General features: G+C 34.9%; 1 protein-coding gene across 1 annotated transcript in view; it reads left to right on the top strand.

Annotated features, from left to right (window-relative positions):
- The first annotated feature begins 185 nt into the window (after positions 1–185).
- The window catches only part of LOC142975928 (uncharacterized), a 114,294-nt gene continuing 93,745 nt past the window's right edge, over positions 186–20,734 (top strand). The window contains exons 1-2 of the mRNA XM_076119085.1: positions 186–452; positions 13,314–13,441. Of these exons, the coding sequence (XP_075975200.1) occupies positions 13,331–13,441 (111 nt within the window). The 5' untranslated portion in view covers positions 186–452; positions 13,314–13,330. The remainder of the gene's footprint in view (positions 453–13,313; positions 13,442–20,734) is intronic.

The following is a 20,734-nucleotide window of genomic DNA, read 5'->3' as shown; positions in this document are numbered from 1 at the left end:
ATCCTATAATAAAAAAAGAAACAAAATGCACTTTTGGCTCTAGTGGTCATAAACGGTAGGCCACTGAAGCTCTTCAAGAAGTCTCAAGATGTAGAGAATTAGAATAACAATAAAATAGTGGGCGAAGTTGTCGCTCCACTCAAAAAGCCAAACTTGAATATAGCGGGTCTCCTATCTTTTTCGCGCGCACGAGCGTAAACGAGAGGGCGCTATACAAAAACCACGGTTTACACTTTCATCCATTGAAATGCACGCGGTGCTTCGTTGCGAGCGAGACGCCGGTTCAAAATAACAGTGAACCGTCCGGTCTTATCGTCGAACTAAAATAATAACTAAAGAATCGGACTTTACAGTGATACGAACTGATTTCACATGTGATAAGTGTTTTGGACGCCCTTAGTGTTTGAACTGTTGCAATTGAAGCAGTTATTTTTTTATTGTTTTGGATAAAGGTAATTTCTTTTATTTATTCTTATGTAAAAGATGAATGAGTTCTTCATAGTAAGAAAGTTTAATGTAAATAGTACTAAGTACCTACCTACTTGTGAGTTTGTTTTCCTTTACTTAATAAAGAGTCTGGGGTTAAAAAGAGTCGCGTAATCATTGTGTTATCCGAGGATGTATTATCAACTTACATTCAAATCTGGCAGTTACCCATACCTAAGTCCTACATGTTACCGATAAGCACTTCTGTTATTTTGAACAATATGGGATCTAAAGTGCCTAACTGCTATAATAAATTGTATTGTGTGTGTGGGATAGACCTGTAATAAATAGTGTTGAAACAAAGCTGGCTCGTAAAACAACCGTCGACAGATTATACTTACTAAGTTACCGCTGTGCATGTCCTCGACTTCCATACAAGGAATCCTGAACTGAAAACGTTAGGTTATCTATCTACTTACTACAAAACCATCGGTTGTCACCTATAATTTGTAGGTCCCATAAGTGGGTTCAGCTGAAAGCCAATGAGACTAAGCAGATGACGCCCAAATTAATCAAAATTTAGGAAATCATGCTTCCATAAATATAATTTTATGGCTTTTAAAATCGAACATGTTACTCTAAAAAAATCACAGGTAGGTAGGTATTTTGGCAAAGACTATGTAGAGGCTTATGTAAATTTTAATGTATGCCTACCCAGACAGTACTTTTGGAAGGTACCTACGTATTTATCGGCGACTGTTGTAGGTAACTAAGAAGATAGGTAGGTATCTTTGTACATTATGTAGGAACCTATATGAAAGTTGCGTGGTCTATATTAATCACTTCCAATGCCTATCTACCTATCTTAACGAAACTATTTGATAGATAGGCACTCAACATCATGGAAGTAGGTTTATCAAATTTAAAGCAATAGGTAATTTTTTTGCATATTGGTAGGTAGTTAATTAAGCAATCGGTGTTACTTAATCCGCTCTAAGTAATAGTGGTCCAGGATTTTGTCCTATTGCGACCACAAGGGATACTTAATTGTTCCTGACCGTCCCACATTCTGTTAGTCGGTGAAGTTGATTGCTAACTTGCTTACCAGAGGGCTCTAACAGTGCGGTTAAGATACTTTAGTTCTCTTAATTGATTAACATAAATCTCTTAATTATTCTGTGCCTAAAATTATTATTTTCTGGCTTTGGAAGATGCTCTCACGCTTTCTATACAATCGGCCTTAAAGGTAGTATATTCTCAGAACTATTGAGCTCAATTTATCGACTAAATCAAATCTATTTCAGTGAAATTTCAATAGGTTATAAAGCCTTAAGTGTTGAGGGTGATTTACAAACAGCCACACGTGTCGTACAAGGCTAAACCGAGATAGGCTACTAACAAACCGGCTACTATTGTTCGCAAGCTAAAGTGTTTCAGCCGAGACATATTGCCGACTGATTTATGTGACCAACATTGACTGGTGGCTAGTTCTTTGTATTAAACTGCAGTTTTTTTTTAGCAACACGTTAGGGACTTTTTTTGTCAAGAAACAAACGATGGCCTGTGAAGAAAATTAAAATAAGGCCCTTTTTATAGCTTATAAACAGAAACACATTTCGGTTGGCTAAAATTGTTAATTTTTTTAAACCAAAACCCAAAAACAATCCAAGTGTGAGTGATTTACTGTACCTACCTATCTGCTTTACGCGAGAATCGAAACTACGGTACCCAGAACGAACGTGTGCAGGAACGGGGCATTTCCTTAAACCTGGACCATAAAATGGTAAAGTTCACATAGAATTGGTGCAAGTCAATATAGGTACCTACCTACTTCATCAAAATTACACCATGAATATTATCCTCACATCGCGAAGAGCTGAAACAAACGAACCTCACATATGAATAGACGTTGGAAAGCACAAATCAGCTAGTCTTATTAGTAGAGTGAGATCGCGAGATAGCCTTACGTCCTGACGTTCTATCGTACGCCCACGCCTTGTAATTACCGACCCATTGTCCACACTAGCCCATAAACAGCGATATGTTCCCTACATGTTATTTAAGATCACAGATATTGAACGCATCGGCTTTTTTGTTAGGCTCTATTAAAATGTAAGGTGTATCCCAACATTATTTTGATAACACGCTTCGGTTTTCTTTTTAGAATAAGTGACGAAGGTTATCTAATACATTCATTCTATATAAATCCGACTCGATTCGATCGAGTAGGTAAATAGAACATATAAAATACGCAAGTAAGGTTATAATAGATTTAATAGACAGCAATTTCGCAACAACGAATTTGATATTTGCAAAAAACTTGTATCAATAGCAGTCTTGAAGAAAAACGCTGCGTTCACTATTTACGATTTGCATACGAAGTACGAACGAAGTAAAATGTCGAAACCATCAATTTTCATGTCAAAGCAACAATCTTTAGCAGTACTTATTTCTTTTGTGTAGATTTTTATCTAAATATCTTTGCTGAACAAAGGTCTTGCGCAAAATGGATCGTGTTTTGGGCATTATATGTTCCTTTCGACCTCCGCTATATCCTTTCACTGTTGTATTTCATTGGGATTAGGATGTTACGTCACTTGAAGAACTTGAGATTTATGAACGTGTTGGTAACACGGCTTAAAAGCGTTTAAGTAATTGGTTCTTTGTTATTGTCTTTATCTTTTAGTCGGTTCGTAAGAGGTTTGTAATTTGAGTGCTATTTCTGTAACAGTTTTATTCAATTTTAAATCGTGTTACCTATATTTGCTTCAATTTTAAATCATGGTAGGCTAAGTTATTAAATACTGGGTAGCACTAATAGGTAGGTACTTACCTACTCTAATGGAATGACTTAATACCTTTTTATTTGAAGTCGAAAAGCCCCTCTACCTAAATCTCTCTACCATAGAAACAAACAATAATGTGATGGATCGGACTAAAACTTGTGTTCAATCATTAAGTAAAATCGGTCTGTTTATTCAACTAAAGGTTAATCATTCATTTCTAGTGTAGTAAAAACAGCAGGTTTCAGACAAAAATATAATTTTAACATTGTGAAATAAGAAGTGCATAAAAACGTAAACAATCTAGTCACATTATCTTCGCTTAATCGTCGCGACGGAAATGATGAAAGGTCTTTGTATCATCGTTACGTGTGCAAGCGCAACACTTAAGCAGCAATGTGGTAATGCACGCATTAGTGCAGAAATGGAACTTAAGAAAGACTTTTATTTAGGTACTTAATAGTACTTATAACCAGCTTCTGCTCGCGACTTTGTATGCGTGACCATTTTTTCTGGGGTAAAAATTATCCTAAGTAAATCCAGAACCGAAACTGACTCTTTACTTCCAAAAATTTTATAAAAATCCGTAGAAATGTTTTTGAGTGAAAGGGTAGTAATCATATATGTACATACTCAATCACAAACTCGTATTTATAATATTAGTAAGATTATATGACTTATTGAGTGTGTCTCGGTCCTAATTACTTATGCTTAGCTTTATTTTTCCTCTACCTATTACTGGTTTTTAATAATTGTATCGTAGACGACAAAAAGATTGAAGAAACTTCTGAAACTTTCTACTTAGAAGTTATTTATGAATAGGTAGGTAGGTACCTAGAAACAACTTGTAAAAATTTGCAAAAAGATAGATAAAGTATTACGATTAATTTCAGCTAAATAAGTTATTTCAATGGTAAACAAAAAATAACCTTTAATAAACGTTATATCATCCGCAAAGTGGTGTAATTATTTTAAATTATAATTGTTTCCGTAGACGGAACGAGGCAATTAATTAACTCATTTCAAACGGTTTAAGTAACTTTATAGTATATTTTTGGAAGGCTCTTTCATTTAAAAAATAGAAAGCCCTGATCACTCGTGCACGTAATTGTCTGTTAAATAATTACCTTATTTAAAATTGATTGTTATGGGTTAAAATATTGTATTTTTGGCATAAGTATTCTATTTTTCTTTTCTTTCTGTGAATTAAATCGAAACAATTATGTTACTATGTAAAGTTACGATGTTTTAAATTGCGGTCCTGAACTTGTAGTAGAGATAAGTCATAGGAGACATTTTTAACAATAGGTAACGAACATTAGGAAAGAAAAGAACATAGAAATATTTAGGTAGGTAGGTAGGTATATTGCCAAGTGTGATTCCTAAGAGTTAGGTATATTATTCATCTAGAAAGATGATGCAACGAAAAACGCGCTACACATTTTCCATTATCTATTTAGCATTGTTTGAGAACAACTGTCAATCATCCTATTATATTATGACGAAAGCCCTCCATTCACGCATCTAAAACTCTTGTTACTCATATTTCTGAGATAACAGAACTATAAGTAAGTACTGTTAGAGAGTTCGTCACAAGAAACCATCACAGCTTCGGATAATATTTCTAATATCAAGTAACGAAGCTGAATGGGCGTCAGGTGATCAGGTCGTAGGTTCCCACACGCTAGTCCACGTACAAAACCTATTTTGATCCGAGGAGCAGCGATAATTGTGAGAAAGTAATAGAAAACCTATTGTTTCTAGAATCGTCACTTTAGTAATAAAAGTACTTATTTTATAATCCTTGGTTCAAGTTAAAAGGAAAAATCTTCAAATAATCTTACACTTTTTTCGACAATAAACCAAGCATAATAAAATCACTTCATTCTGTAACTTACCTGTACTTATATACAATAGTGAAATTTGTAGTGTAGTAGGTACTCTACTTACCTACCTACATTAGTTTTTGTTTACAATGTCACAAAAAACATACAATAGGAAACTCCAGGATTATGTTTTTCTTGGACATACCAAAGCAGAATTTAAGGCAGCTTTTGCGAAGCATATTTATTGCAGATTTGTTGTGAAACCTAGTAGAAATACAATATGATGAAATCGTACTTTTATTATAGTAACACAGTGAAATAGAAAACATAGTTCCACTTCTACATGTATAAGTATTCAGCATTTATAAGTAGTACAGCTCCATAACAGATAATTTATCTATTTTCAATACACCTTAAATAAATATGCTCAAACAATTTAGCAAAGAAGACGCTCTATTGAACGCCTACCTAATCTATTCATTTGAATGGTCACTACAATTTTGGCAAGCTTGACCATCTGTGTTATAATAGGCTCGATTCGACACGCTTTTGTGCGACGGCTAGAAACTTTTGACGATTATTAAAAAGCTGTTTTCTATGCCTATTGCCTATCGTAAGGCTTAGGTTCTTATGTGTTTAGTATGGTTTGCTGTTCTTTTATGTTTCTTTTTTGTATGTAGAGACGAATTAGGTAATGTTAAGTTTTTAAAGACGTAAGTATCTATGAGGAGTATGAGGAATAGACTCTACACGGAACATGTTTTTTTATCAGTGCAGTCATGATGTTTACAGTCTTTAACCTAATGTTTAAAAGTTTATGTAGGTACTAATCTGCCATAACATTATTTTGTATGTTTGCCTAGGCGATGAATATTTATAATCACTCGTGTCTCAGTTGTTAAGAACTATAAGAGTAGATTTACGATAAACCAACGACTATCAAGTTGATATCAAAACTTCATCTAAGTATTACCAATTCCGTTTCCCCGGTTATGAGGACAACAAACCTCACGATACTTTCCGCCATATTGTTTCGAGATAATCACTATAGACGGATGAGTCACGAGCGATCCTCAGATACGTTCAAATTGACTCCCTTTGTCAAACCGCTGCCTTACGGTACCAATTTAACTTGATCTCTATCAAAACAGATGTCCACTACACTCTCGCATTTTCAACCTTAGCGCCCTTGAAATAGGGATCTTTGTATCCCAAATAGTAACGTAGTGGTTGGTGCTCGGTCGACCGGCAAAAAGCTTTATTCGTCTCAGCGGCGCCGTCAAAACTCGTGCGCTACAGAATCCGAAGCATTTCACGGCGTTCTCTTGCGAAATATTACAAAAAACTTTGAAAACATTTCGTGTTTCTTCGAAGTGAACACAGGAATTCAGCCTAAATAGTTCAGCGTAGCTTTATTTGGAACTTAAAATAAACTCCAGTCAAATGTCAATGTCATGCCACGATATTTGAGTATTAAGTTTATGAGGAATCCGCTGCTACATTGTTGAGAGATCAAATAACAAAGTGACCGCCACGCGCTGGAACAACCGACCATAACTTATTGTTGCTCTTAGTTTCTTTTTTAAATGCACCATCTTGTTACGCGTAGGTAACTTTCCAATAAACAGCCAACCTTATGGAATCATTAGATAGCTAACTGCCTCAGGCGTGTTGGTGCAACGGGGAAACGCATTCTGTTAAAATACGAGCAATAGCGATAGAAAAAACCTATAAGTATTATCATAAAACAAGTAACTCTATACAAGTTTTTAGAAAGTTAGTATCACTTGTAACAATTATACGTCTTGTAACATAAGTGCGGCCGTGTTGTTTTGAAACCAAGCCGTGGTTCTCACGCGGCGGGCGGCGCATGCGTCGATCCGGTCAGATAACCATTTATTTATCACCTATACGGATGGCGCGACCACCGAGGTAGGTAATGACGCTATGAACATCTGGGAGCTTTACTAAGTAACCGAGTTCCTGATACACATTACGCCGTTTTTATAACAACCGCCGAGAAGCATACAAGTTGATCGTAAAACGGCTGTTCAAACACTTAAATTTTATCGACAGCTTGAGTTAGTGCTCAAAATAAATATTTGACATTCGAATTTAAAATATGCAATTAGAAATGGAACGAGTTATTCCACTAATGGCCATATGGTCAAACAATTTGGGCGAATAAATTAGATGTGACAAAACGATTTCCGGCTGCGTAGGCGTGCATATGCAGACTCGATAATTTGGTCATTTGCTAAAAATAGTGGCAGAGACAATCTGGCGTATTGATTTTAAATCAATAAATCGACAATAGCGAATGAGCGGCTGTCTGTCTATGGATCGACGCCCGCGCAATTGGCCGAGCGCAGCCGAAGCCGTTCGGTCTTTATCGGCGCATTAATAATGGTCGACGAGAAGTTGCGATCTAATGTCCGTGCCAGTAAAAAGTACAAAAAGCCCCAACAACTTCATGAGTCGTGGTTCGTTTAACTGCAGACGATTCACCCTCTATAATTTAAGCCGGAGCTAGCGCAACGGGCCTTTATAAATAAAGGATTGGAATTCGGTGTCGGCGCGTCTAGGCGCAACATTCGTTTACAGATAACTCCAATGAGAATTCGGTTTTACAATCTTGGTTCCTTTTTTTATAAAGCCCAATTCCTAACCAGAAAATTAGGCTATTAGTTTGAAATAGAGTTTGGCTCTATCTTTTGACCACGAAAATAGGGACCGCAAAGCAAAAGGCGTGATACTTATTATCAATTTAGGCAGCTGAAGGGTAATTTTTATATAGGATGAAACTATTATCAACGAAACTTGCCTACTCTGACCAAAATTTGTCCAAGGCCCCTAGTTTCTTAAGTTATCTATACTAATATTATAAAGCTGAAGAGTTTGTTTGTTTGTTTGTTTGTACGCGCTAATCTCAGGAACTACTTACTGGTCCGATTTGAAAAATTCTTACAGTGTTAGATAGCCCATTTATCGAGGAAGGCTATAGCGCTACGACCAAAAGGAGCAGAGTACCAGTGAAAAATGTAACAAAAACGGGGAAAATTTTGTCTCAAAAGGAGCAGAGTACCAGTGAAAAATGTAACAAAAACGGGGAAAATTTTGTCTCTCTTATGTGACGAAGCGAAGTTGCGCGGGTCAGCTAGTCCTGTAATATTTCTTTAATATTTCGTTCATTAAACCTTTTAAACGAATACTTCAAAACCATTTTTTTAAACTGCTAGCATTGTTTTCTATTATAATACATTATGATTGATCTCCGTATAAAGACCGGTATACAATTATATCCAATCAGCCCAATACCTATTCTTCTAACGATACAAGGCCGTACATTAACATGGAAATATATTTAAATTGATATATTCTTTGTTCACGTCAAAGATGATTTCATGAATAGTGGTTCTAGGCTTTTGTAGACCAGTCCGAATAGATTTATGCCCCTTTTATTTATGTGCTAATTAATAATGTATTTTCTGAGAATTTTTGTATTAGTAACTAGATCATATCTTATTATGTCGATGTCATCAAAAATGGAGAAAAAGTAATAAAATCTGTTGTTAATTTTCGATGTCTGAATGTCTGTCTCCATTGGGATTTTTTGGGAAGTTAGATTGATACATCTATGTCATTATTTCATATTATCAGCTAGGTTTCCGCAAAAATCCGTATTTAAGAGTATTTATTATCTTAGTGAAGGAATGTCGTCAAGTGCCTAAATTATTTAATATTAGTTTTTGTATTCTTAACTTTAACTCATGGTCAAGTTTTGTGATTTAAAAACATTCATCGTTCACCCTTTCGATGACAGTAGTCGCTGGTAGTAGACGTAAAATCTTTATACTTGCAACTTTAATTATGCATATAGATGATTACTAATGATATTACATAATCACATTACCATGCGTTAGCGATGCACTGAGATTTCTGCAATATCCCCTTACAGCGGAAGTCCATGTTTGGCTGGAAGAACATATAACCTCCATTTGTATGTACCATAGCAACTTAGTAGCCTTCATAATTATGAAGAGTCTTATTTGTTCGTATTCAAAGTTTTTCGGGTTGCTATAATGGTAGCTATAGAAATATACAAATTGATTAAAAAACATAGTGTTTTAAAAAAATACAAGATACCTATCCAAATATATGTATTTAACTCAAAGGTTACTGACCGACATAGTGATCTATCGCATAGATCAAACCACTGGACGGATTGGGCTGAAATTTGGCATGCAGGGAGATGTTATGACGTACGCATCCGCTAAAAAAGGATTTTGATCAATTTTCCCCGATAAAATAGGGGATTCTGAATGAAAATTCTGTCATAAGTCACAAACCACGAGGACGAACTCGCGGGCAATAGCTATAGTTAGTAATTTAAATGGTATAATATCGTAAAGATCGTATTTTAATCCCTTACATAAGCTCTTTCTCTTCACAATACATTTCCTTAGATCAATGTATGGGATCGTAAATCACCATTAAGTTATAATAATTGCTTCACATCGCTCCTACTTCCTATATCGTCTGTGAATGGGAAACTTGTTGCAGTTTTTCTGGATCGTAAATTTAATTAGTGCAGTCTTGGGGCGTGGTGAAATGGATCGCAGTGGGAAGTGAATTTTAAACTGTTATATAGAAATTCTGTTTACGTAAACTTCTGTGAACAGGCATTAGATTCGTGGATGTTAAATCATCGATGATTATTACAAGTCCTTGTCAGGACCTGGATAGAGGAACTTGTTTATTAAAGTCGAATTTTGCCTTATAATATCTGACATTTCGGCACAGGTTACACGGGCGGTGGTTGTACGTTACAACGCAGTCGGCCCGTAAAGTTATTTCTCGACGGAAAACTTAGTAATTATGGGCCTGACCCGGGATTCCAACCCAAGACCTATGCGTGGCAGTTGCATATAAATCGACCGCGCCAAAGAGGCAGTTTATTAATATAGACCTAAATGAGAAGAGACATCATCTTAATAAGACGGTAAATAGGTCGATTGGCTGATAGCAATAAAGTCAGCGTCTCATCGACATAGATTGTAGAATAACTGGATTACGTTTTATTGTGTTGCTTTTTATAGCTTTAAGTTGTCGTAAAATACAGCCACATAATTATTTTTATACTGTTTTATCCTGTACATGTGTTGCTTTGTGAACTACATCAAAAAACTGCTTTGAGTACCGTCAACGATATATTGATTGGCTCATGGGTGTAGTAAAACTATCGGCAAACGTCGGTTAAATAACATAATCACGTCACGAATGCATTGGTTTTTTTTATGTAAAAAAATACCTATTCTTCGATGTACCATGCAAAGCTATTGAGTAGGTATTGATGGGACTATAGAAACCCTGGCAACTTTTTCACGAAATCGAATGCGTTTAAAAAAGTAACTGCGTAAACAAATAGATGGCGCAACTGTCTTCGAAGCCATTTACACCAAAGTTTATATCTGTAACCAATAATTACTTCAAAAGGTAATTATCAGTTATAATTATAACCACGCGTAAGGCTCTTTACTCCATAACCCATAAACCTCGTATAAATCCTTGTCTCGTTCATTAATCAGCTCATGAATAAAAGAAACTGCCTGTATGGGTTCGTTAACTCACATAATCAGATGAAATTGTAAGTGGCATTGCGTATAAGGTGAAAACTTTAAACTTATTAAGTTATGGTTTTATACAATTGGGAAAAAGTGTGTTTTAATCACATTTACCTACCTTATTTGTTTAAAGAAGAATCGCTTTTTTGATTCGAAGAAATACTACAACAAATGTTCAAGGGGGCAGATAGCCGCTTTTTACATGAATAGGCAACTTATATAAATAATCCAACACTAGTGTTAGTTTGATATTAAAAATTAGATCAATATTTTAAAAATTTGTCAGAACTATATTTTCTGAAAAGATACAAAATAATTTGGATCTGATTTAACTCTTGAAGTTATATGATATTCTCCGTTAATACTATCATAAATTATTTATAATACAAAAAGGAATGTTTTTTTCAAATCAATTTTATTGACCTCTTAGCATTTTCAAAATTATCTTATCTTTCCCAAAACTACGATTTGATAATAACTGATCAAATGAGAGTAAAGAAACCAGGTCCTAATCTTAAATTATTACAATTTATTCATAATGCACTAATTATTTAAATAACATTAGATATCTATCAAAAGAGATTGTTATCAGTTTATTAGAATTTAAACTCGATTGAAAAGAAAATAAATAGCCATGAATTAGCAAGTCACATTAAAAACATCATCACCATAATAATGTTTACCTAACTTAGTATTTCAATCGAATAGCAACACATTACATAAAGCTTATTTCATATTATCTCTTATTTTATAGAGTTCCTTATACCATAGGAAGAAAAGGAACCAAAATAACTCAGATTAGTTTGTTTTTTTCTTGTTAAAAAACTCTTTAATGAAAAAGAGACATTTTTTTTTGTTATACATATTTTTTTTAATAGTTTAGCGAGCTAAAAGATTAACCATAGCATTAATGGTATAAGGCTTACGTCTTTAAAAAAAAGCTTAATACACGTCTGCCTCCACTAGCTATTTAGAGGTATTGTCAAAGTGGACCAATCTTTTACCCTCAACATTATCCAAACTCGATTCAAATTTCGCAAATCGAGTGCCAACAGTAGCTTATCACAACGTGTAAGGTGAACAAACGACCTCGGCCACAAACCGTTGGTTTCCAATCACACACAACATAACACAATACAGACAGACATCCGCAATCCTATTGACACAATCGAGTTTTTCTTGTTTTCACAAAAATAACGTTAGATTATCAACCAATGTAATTTGCTAAAATATTTTTCAACCTAAAGTAATCTCTACTTTATTTCGAAAGTGTTAGAGTGTAATTTGTTTTGAAGAAATGCTTGCTCTGACCTCCGTATTTTGTAGTATCGAAAAAACGATTTGACACACTGGCGTTTTAATTGAGTTTTCAAATCGATTGTAGGTGATAAATGTTTAATTCACGATGCAGTTTACGAGCACTTAATACATTATTATTGATTTTTATACTTAGGTTGGTTTTTTACATTTCTTGAGAGCGTTCATAGACCGAAATCCGCACTTGGCCAGCGTGGTGGACTCAAGGACTTACCCCTCCTCCGTTCGGGAGGAGAAACCTTGCCCAGGAGCTAGGGTTTAAAAAATATGTGTTCATTTTATTAGTAATTTGCGAAGGAGTTTGTTGACAGAATGTGGGCACACTACGTAGGAAGATCATCGAGATAGGCCGTTGACATTGTGAAGCTTCGTAAAAAAATAAATTTTTGACAACATTTCTATAAGGCAGGAATTGTGTGAAAAGGCTCCCTCGAGTATGTTTTACACTAGTTAATAAATACTGGTGCAAGGATATCATTGCGAATAGAATATAAACTGATTGTTGAAGAATTTCGTGCTAAAAAAGTTTAATGATCATTACATAAAATTAATCTAGATTTATTCACGTTTATCTTTAATGACTTTTACCTTGTTCACAGTGAAATAAAGTTGCGAAAAAAAAGCAATAAAATGCGTAACATTTTCCAAAAACCTAATAGCAATTGATTTATATAGTTCTAAAACGAAGTATAAATTGTTTCACATTAAGTCTTTCTTTACGACTTCAAAGGTTAATTGTGTTGAACCCAATATCACATGTCATCCGAAAATAACATATAAATTAAAATATCTTCAGACTTATCTTTGGTCTGTGCTATCTTGTACGGTGATCTAGAATGGATAAATATTCAGTATTATTATAGACCTGCCTTGATCGGCGTAAGGTGAAAGTTAGTTTTATTGGACAAGCTTATAATTAAACTGTAAAAATCGGTAATAAATAGAATTTGCTAGTAATGATCGCTGATAGTTTATTGTGAAATCATCGACTGGGTTTTGCTGTGTATTTTCACTTTAAAAACCTATTATGGATTTAAAATGAATGTTAGATAAGCGCGCTATAAAGCTTTTATCCATACTTACTTAGTCTGTGTTTAAATAAAGGTAAAAATGGCATACGTTATGTTGTTACAAATAAATTTAAAAAATACGATGGGTAGATGAAATTCGCCGATTCGACCAACGACAAATTAAATCCTGGGCTAAAACAATTATTGAGCGTCATTTTTTTTACCGATACTGCCAAATGCGTCACATTACTTTTAAAAAACGACTACTTAGGTGAATTCATCTACGTGTTAAAGTTAATATATTAAATGGTGTGTGTTTTGTTCCAGCGATGTACAACTGAGCGATGGGTCAGACGGAAGAGCAGCGCGGCTCTCGTTCGAGCCCGCGGCGCCGCTCGCCCGAGCTGCCCCCGCTGCCGCCCCCCATACAACCTTGCAGCGGCTTCCTCGGCAACGTGAGTACCATTATCATAATACTACCAAGATAGGCATGGCGTAAAATGGATTATTTGCAACAAAAAACATGAAAACACACGCCGTTACATGTCTCTACAATTTTCATGACGCCTTTAAACCATCGTGATTTCGCTGATACTTTAGTTTATCTTTTAAAAATATAGGGCTGAAGGTGAGTTGTTTGTCGTTGTAATTTGTCAAGAAACTTTTAAACGATTAAGTTACATAATTCTGTGTTATGAGAATGAAAATAAAATAAAAATGTTATCAGTGATTACAATTCTTTTATCAAAAAGCTGGTTTCGTATTGCTTCAACACGCTCTACAGAAATAAAATAATAATATTTCTGATTTCAAGAAATAATAATTGATTATTCGACATCATAATACAAGCCACATAATAGCGACGGCTTGCGTCATAAACTTGATTATACAGGTTTTTAATGTTAAAATAATCATTATTTAACGTAAAAATAAAGTTATCTACGCCATTTACATGCCCTACATAAAATGTTATCATCAGCAATTTACTTCACACATTCACTTTATTATTATTTTCATAATAAAACTCACCTACCTACTTTATTTAATATTGAGCACGCAATTTTGCAAATTTCATAAATATTATAAACGAAATCGTACACACTTACTCACTATTTATTATAATATAAATATAATCCGATTGTTATGAAATGCACAAATCCCGCGCGACAAAAGCAACATGGCTGACACGACGTTCCATTTCACACGCGCTTTGCTGACCATTAGCATAGAATTAAGCAACAGGCCATCCATCTTTCTTACCGACTTTCCTCGGTATCAATTTAAAGAGCTTTAACGGTAAGTGGACGAAAGTGATGCGTAAATCAAATATAGCCTCGCTTTCATTGCAGTCATGATCGATGACCAGGATATAATTTTTTGAGTGTCATCCCCGAATATTGTGTTGAAATTGGACCAATTCTGATGAATTATGAGTCGCGAACGTTCGTTTGGAAGTTAAATGCGTGTACAATTGGTTTCTTATATAATTTGAATCCTGTTTCCTATAGACGCTATAAATATTTAAGTTAAGTTGTTGCAAGAAGATAAACCTATATAAAAATGAAAATGACAAAATGAATTCATTACTAAAAGCTTGACACGGTTCAAACCTAATCATCTTACAACTACTTACATAAAAAAACGCACCAAAACCAATTTAATCGTATTAATTCAAGCCTCATAATAGAACATCAGGTTATATCGGATGAAGGTTCCGTACTTAGTAGTTACCAGTCGCAATTTATGAGGAGAGGTTAGCCTCAGGGCTTTATGTAACAGATTGTACGTACAACAATCTTCTTACGTGCATAAATTGCTCAGGTTTGCTCCAATGAGCTTAAAGTTCTTATTAGGAGACGACTGCAGCAGTAGGAGCACCAACAAAAAAGGTTTAAACAGGAAATTATGGAATGGAATAAGGTTTTTGTAAGAGTTTACTTGTAATAGATAATGTTTTTGCTGTTTATTGAACATTGTCAAAGGCGGTTTGTCTTGCTCAGGATAATTTATGTAAGTTTGTGGTGCAGTAATAATAGCATTTCGTTCGTAAGACTTTTTCCAGTTAGGAATACAACTATTTTATTCTATTGGTGAAATAAAAATAAATTTAGGATACTAGCTGATCCGTACGAGCTGGGAAGGGATGCGCCCTTATTACGCCTCTTAAGGCTCTCTTTATATTTGAAAAGAAGAAGCTTATGTTTTATCAGGGACTTTATAATCTTTATTCAGAATTGATTCCGCAATTTCGCAGTCAAATCATTACAGAAAGACTTCGGCATTTATGTAATTCGTATAGATAGTTTGGACAATTATAAAGATTACATCTCAAATTTAAATTTTAAATGTAACTTATACACGTTATAGCACGTGCATCTTCTCAGTTTGACGTCGTGCACGTGTCCCGTTGTGCAGTCACGCTGGTGTCTCCAGCGTGTGTCTGCGAGTGAGTTACGTCTGCAATTAGTCACGAGCCCTGATTGCAGACTAGCTAGCAGTATATTCTGTTTAATTAGTTTATAGTAGAGAGGTAAATCATGACCGACGGCAACTCAATACGGGCATAATGTGTCCTTATAACTTTGAATTAGACTCTACGTTAAAGAAAAATATTCGATTTACAAAAATTTGGGGCAGCTAGTTGTAGCAATTTTTTTCTCGAAAAGAAAAGAAATATATCTTCTCTTTTTATATGGGAGTATTTTATAAAACTAAATGCATTTCTATCAATGATGGGAAGAGGTCTCCTCTTGGACTTATGCCCGGTTTCTGAGTACATTTGGCGGTAGTTTATCTGTTCAATAGCGTTTTGTTTTGTATGAGTTCAAGCGCTATTGAATAGATAAACTACCGCTAAATGTACCTCAGAAACCGGGGGTTAATGGGTCCGGCTTTGAAGTCTAGTCTCGGCTAGCTTTGCCAAGGAGATTATGGAACAAAATTCTACAACAAAAGCTAGTTTTTGTTTACAAACATGACAAAATAAGTTTCAAACGCTAGTTTTGTCCTACAATATCGCAGTCGTATGTACCGCCTACCCGTGACAGTGACCGTAGGGCATACAAACATAAACAATGAGTGAGCGGTGGCGTATCGCGGCGAAGTCTTTGATGTGAGCCTCTCAGAAGCGGTCCAACGGGTTACCATGTACTAACAGTATTGTTGCTCCTCGGTTTGTGTTGCCCCATTCAGTTTGGTGACTCATGGTTTCTTCGCAATTTGAGTAAAAATAGGTACATATTTGTCTTTTTAAAGACTCTACAAATGCGGCAAACTGGGCCTTGTTAGAGAAGGGAGTTTAAACACGAATATTTTAATAGCACAAATGTCTTTTTTTACTTTCGTAGTAAAGAATTATCGGAGCCTAATCCGAAGTAGGTACCAATATCTATGAACGTAATAATAAATCATTATTTACTTCGTGTGGGAATATAACTCACATTGTTCTTTATTTTTATGTAAAAAAAAATATTTGCCGTTAATTGAAGACATTTGAAGACATGAAGAAAACCTAAAATCATTTTCACCTTCGATCAACTAAAAGGAGTTTTCTTGTTGAAGATGAAGTATTTCGCTTGAAATATATGTATTTTAATTATAGACTATTAATAGATTTACAATCAAACATTTCTATGAAAGTTATTAGTAGAGAATAATAAATAAGGGATTTATAAATAAACGAATGTCCAGATAGGGATCGTTCCTTCATTCTCATTACACGCTGCCTCGAGCGATTAAAAGTAGCCTGATAGTTCCTATAACTTATTATAGATTAATAGTTTATTACTACTAGGTACTGAGAAATATGGGATTTATTAGTCATCGTGTATTAGATACTTACTAAAATTATACGATTGCTTAGCGAATAGGATCACGAATAATCTCCTATTTTAAGAATCCTATCCGATCCTGGATTCAAACCCAGCCTCTTATGACGTCATCGTACATATGTCCATCTTTCGATAGTAACTCGATATGACTATTTGAAAATAAGTAATCGCTATAACGACATCATTGAAAAATATTTTTTGGGGCATTCATTTTATAATCATGATTTTTATTTACGTGTCCCACTGATAGGCATAGACCTTCCCTCTTTTCATCCGAATCTCCCCGTATTGTTTCAATTTCATGTTATGAATTGGATTATTCAAATTAGATACCAACGCGTGCTGATTAAAATGTCTGTGCCAAAGTTATGCCTGAAACAGTATGCGTATAATTTATTCTTTCAAAACAATATCACGATCTAGATAAGTACTAATACCGAGTGATCTATCTCCGTCACTCTGTGTTGTACTGACTGGTCTATTTACTAACAAGAACTAAATTGCATCATTTCATTTAATATACATATTGCACAGTTTGTTACTTAACAATGATCTTACTTCATGTTAAGTTGAGTGCTCACTTGAGGAGAGTATCATGTATATGCAAACTTCAACGCAAACATAAGATTTCCATATTCACGAGCTCGTCTTTTGAGTTCAATACTATTCCTCGATAAAATTGTTTAAAAAAATCAGAACGAATATGTTAATTAAATTAGTTCTTTATATGCTCACTAACCTGCTGTTAAATTTAACATAGTAAAAATAACAGCTTACCTTGTTTTTTTTCCGTCAATGCAAGATATGTACTAGGAAAGTTTGTAATTTCGTTTTGGTAGTCGCTATAATCAAATGAAGAAGGTTATTAGTAAGCAATTATTTAAGTAAGTAGTTGAGGAAATTATTAGTCGCCGAATCAGCATCAGATGTTTATCACGGTTCGGATACAAGTGAGTGGGTACCTTAAGAAGGTATTGCATGGAAGCACTAATTGGCCGCGCCACTACCGTTATACCTTCACGATGCACCGAGCGCGGCCGAGATCCACTTCAACACCAAAATGTTTATTTTTGTAACCATTAACTTCCTTAAACTTTCTACACGTTACGTACTTTTATGTATTTAAAAACAAAAGCGGTGGTCACTTTTTTAGTGCCAGTTGTATCAATGAAGTTTTGTTTCGACTTCTTCAGAGAGAAACAGTGTTGGTATCTTCATAGTTTCTTCCCTACAAATACTTTTGATGGAACATAATCAGTATAATCTAAGCCGGTTGTAAAAGATTCTATACAAACGTCAAGTACTGTTCTTACACCCAAAGGAACTCCAGAAACAAAGCACTTCAAAATTACAGTGTACGGAGTACAATTTATTTTTATTTATTTTCCCTTACAAGGTTGCATACAATTCAGAATGTTGGTCGTATTGTCAATTTTAGTGTGGCGACGCCTTTGTTCGTGGACAGTGTTAAAGCTATGAAAGGGCTAATATTATGCCCGCTTTGCCTGCCCGCCTGCCTTGCCCGGCTAAAGCAGACAATGCAGGGCGTACTTGTTTGACCTCTCGCCAAAGCATTTTACCTTTTATTTTATAGAAAACGGCTAACGGCCAGGATGTTAGAGCAACAAGAAGTATCTAGCTTGCTTTTTGCAATATACGGCGGATGCATTAATATTTGCTGGAGGATATTACGTCTTTATTTTCTTGGCTATTGTAAAATATGCAATTATGAAGTTACGACGGGATTGAAAATGAACCTTTTCGGACTTTATTAGTAAATACAAATACGATTAGGTATTGGCAACCAATGCACCCACCATGGACATGGATGGATGCATATGTTGTCATAATTTAAACTGCTATTCTTATTACCAATGCATGTCGAAGACAGTTTTAGATAGCATAAGTTTTATACTTATGCTATCTAAAACTGTCTGCTTATGCTATCCTAATTTTGATGAGGAATAAGTTAAATAATTCTGCATTCTTTATTATTTAACCGTCCATCTTGTTCAAGTACAGCAATTGCATCAATAAATCAATGTACTGGCTTGAGGTAGTATAAACTAGCCGATTATATCCGAAGCTTGCCGATGTCACCCGATGCTGATAAATCCAAATCCCGGAGTTCAGTGTCCATATATTTTGACAAATTTCTCCAGGCTATTACGTAATGTAACGGTGAAGCATTTCGTTCTACTTTGTACGAATGTGTATCTGTTGGTGCAATAATTTACAAAACGCGTGGGCAGCGAATGATGGCCGCCGCTCTGACTTATATGCAGCTAGGTTTCTAATTGTATGTATGTAGGTTTAGTTTGTTTAAGTTCGGTAGCTTGGGAATCAGGTTAGTATATGGCTTGTTCATTTGTTCGATTGTAATATTAGTACAATCTGGTCTGGTTCTTGATTGTTGCGAAAGAATCGGTTAAACGTTCAAAAATTATTTTTGTTTATAGTTTATTGGCTAAGGTAAGGCAAGGTAAATAGCAAATAAATAAAGAGAGTATTGAAGATCATAATGACAACATTTTGCCTAGGATACGGGAATTAACGCGAACACGCATTTTACCTTAAAATGCCTGGTCCCAGTCAGCCTGGGACCACGGCGGGTGCAACCTGCGCCGAAACGTTAGGCATTTTAAAGTAAAATGCGTGTTCGCGTTAATTCCCGTATTCTACTATACATTAAACATGCAACGCGAGAGTTTAAAAGTTATGATTTTGCCTAGGATTTTCGACTTTTATTACTTCGCCTGAGTCATCCACTAAAATTTTCTACGATATAATCCTCGGGGCCAACTTCCTTAAGGTACTAAGTTTTACCACTCATTTATCTAATAAGGGCATGTATTCACAATCAGACCACACATCTTAACCTAACTGTACTTCTCAAATGAATAGAATCTGATTCGATGCAGGTATTAATTAAACCCTAGGCAGTTAGTTCTCTCCGAGAGGAAAGGGGAGGGAAGGAGGGGGGATATGCAAATCTCCAATTAGTACCTATCCACCTGCGCGAGTCCATCCATCAATGTCAATCATTTGTTGCTTTCTGTTGATTAGGGCTGTGTATTTTTATATGAAAAATATCTTTAATCGGATTCAATCGATTTGTTTATATTGCCTCAGTTATATTAAGTGGTATTTTATGCGTTTGTTATGTATTTTTTTTATAAGTGGCTTCTCAGTATTATTACAAAAGTCCTTATGAATGTTGAGAAAAATTATCGAGCAACAGGTGGCTGTATCGATATACTATAATAAATATTATAATGAAAAAAATAGTCTCAAGTGTGATTAAAATAAATGGTTACTATATCTTACAGATCGTAATCACGGCTTTAACTTATCTTATATGAAGAAAAATCTAAGCATAATAGATACTTACTGCATTATTTCCTTCTTTCTTCACTACGGTAATTAAGTAAACATATCGAATTAATTCATTACTATTTTCATTTAAAGGACTTCTTAGTATAGAGGCATACTAAAAAGTGCTTTAAATCACATTTTGTTACTAGAGACCAAAGAGTGTCACTTGTAAACTTCCCTTGCCTCATTCACATCCATACATCTTGTCATACAGTACCGCCGACTGACATTTTGTTAAAAAAAACATTGTCCAGCGGACAAAATTGGGAATCTAAACCATTCTCAGATCCCCTTGAACACACACAAAAAATTTCATCAAAATCGTTCCAGTCGTTTAAAGAGAAGTTCAGTGACATACACACTTACAGAAGAATTATATATAAAGATAGTTCCCGCTCATAAAACATAAAACTCAGTACACATTATATTTGAACATAAATCTTAACACTATAATCAGAGGAAGGAAGCTGTGTTTACAATTAAACTACGCTCTAAGCTCTTGTAGCTTGCAACAATGTAGAGTATTATAGAGTATAATAAAAG

Source organism: Anticarsia gemmatalis, chromosome 10, assembly GCF_050436995.1.
Source record: "Anticarsia gemmatalis isolate Benzon Research Colony breed Stoneville strain chromosome 10, ilAntGemm2 primary, whole genome shotgun sequence".
Classification (NCBI taxonomy): Eukaryota; Metazoa; Arthropoda; class Insecta; order Lepidoptera; family Erebidae; genus Anticarsia; species Anticarsia gemmatalis.
This window is presented reverse-complemented; position numbering and strand designations above follow the sequence as displayed.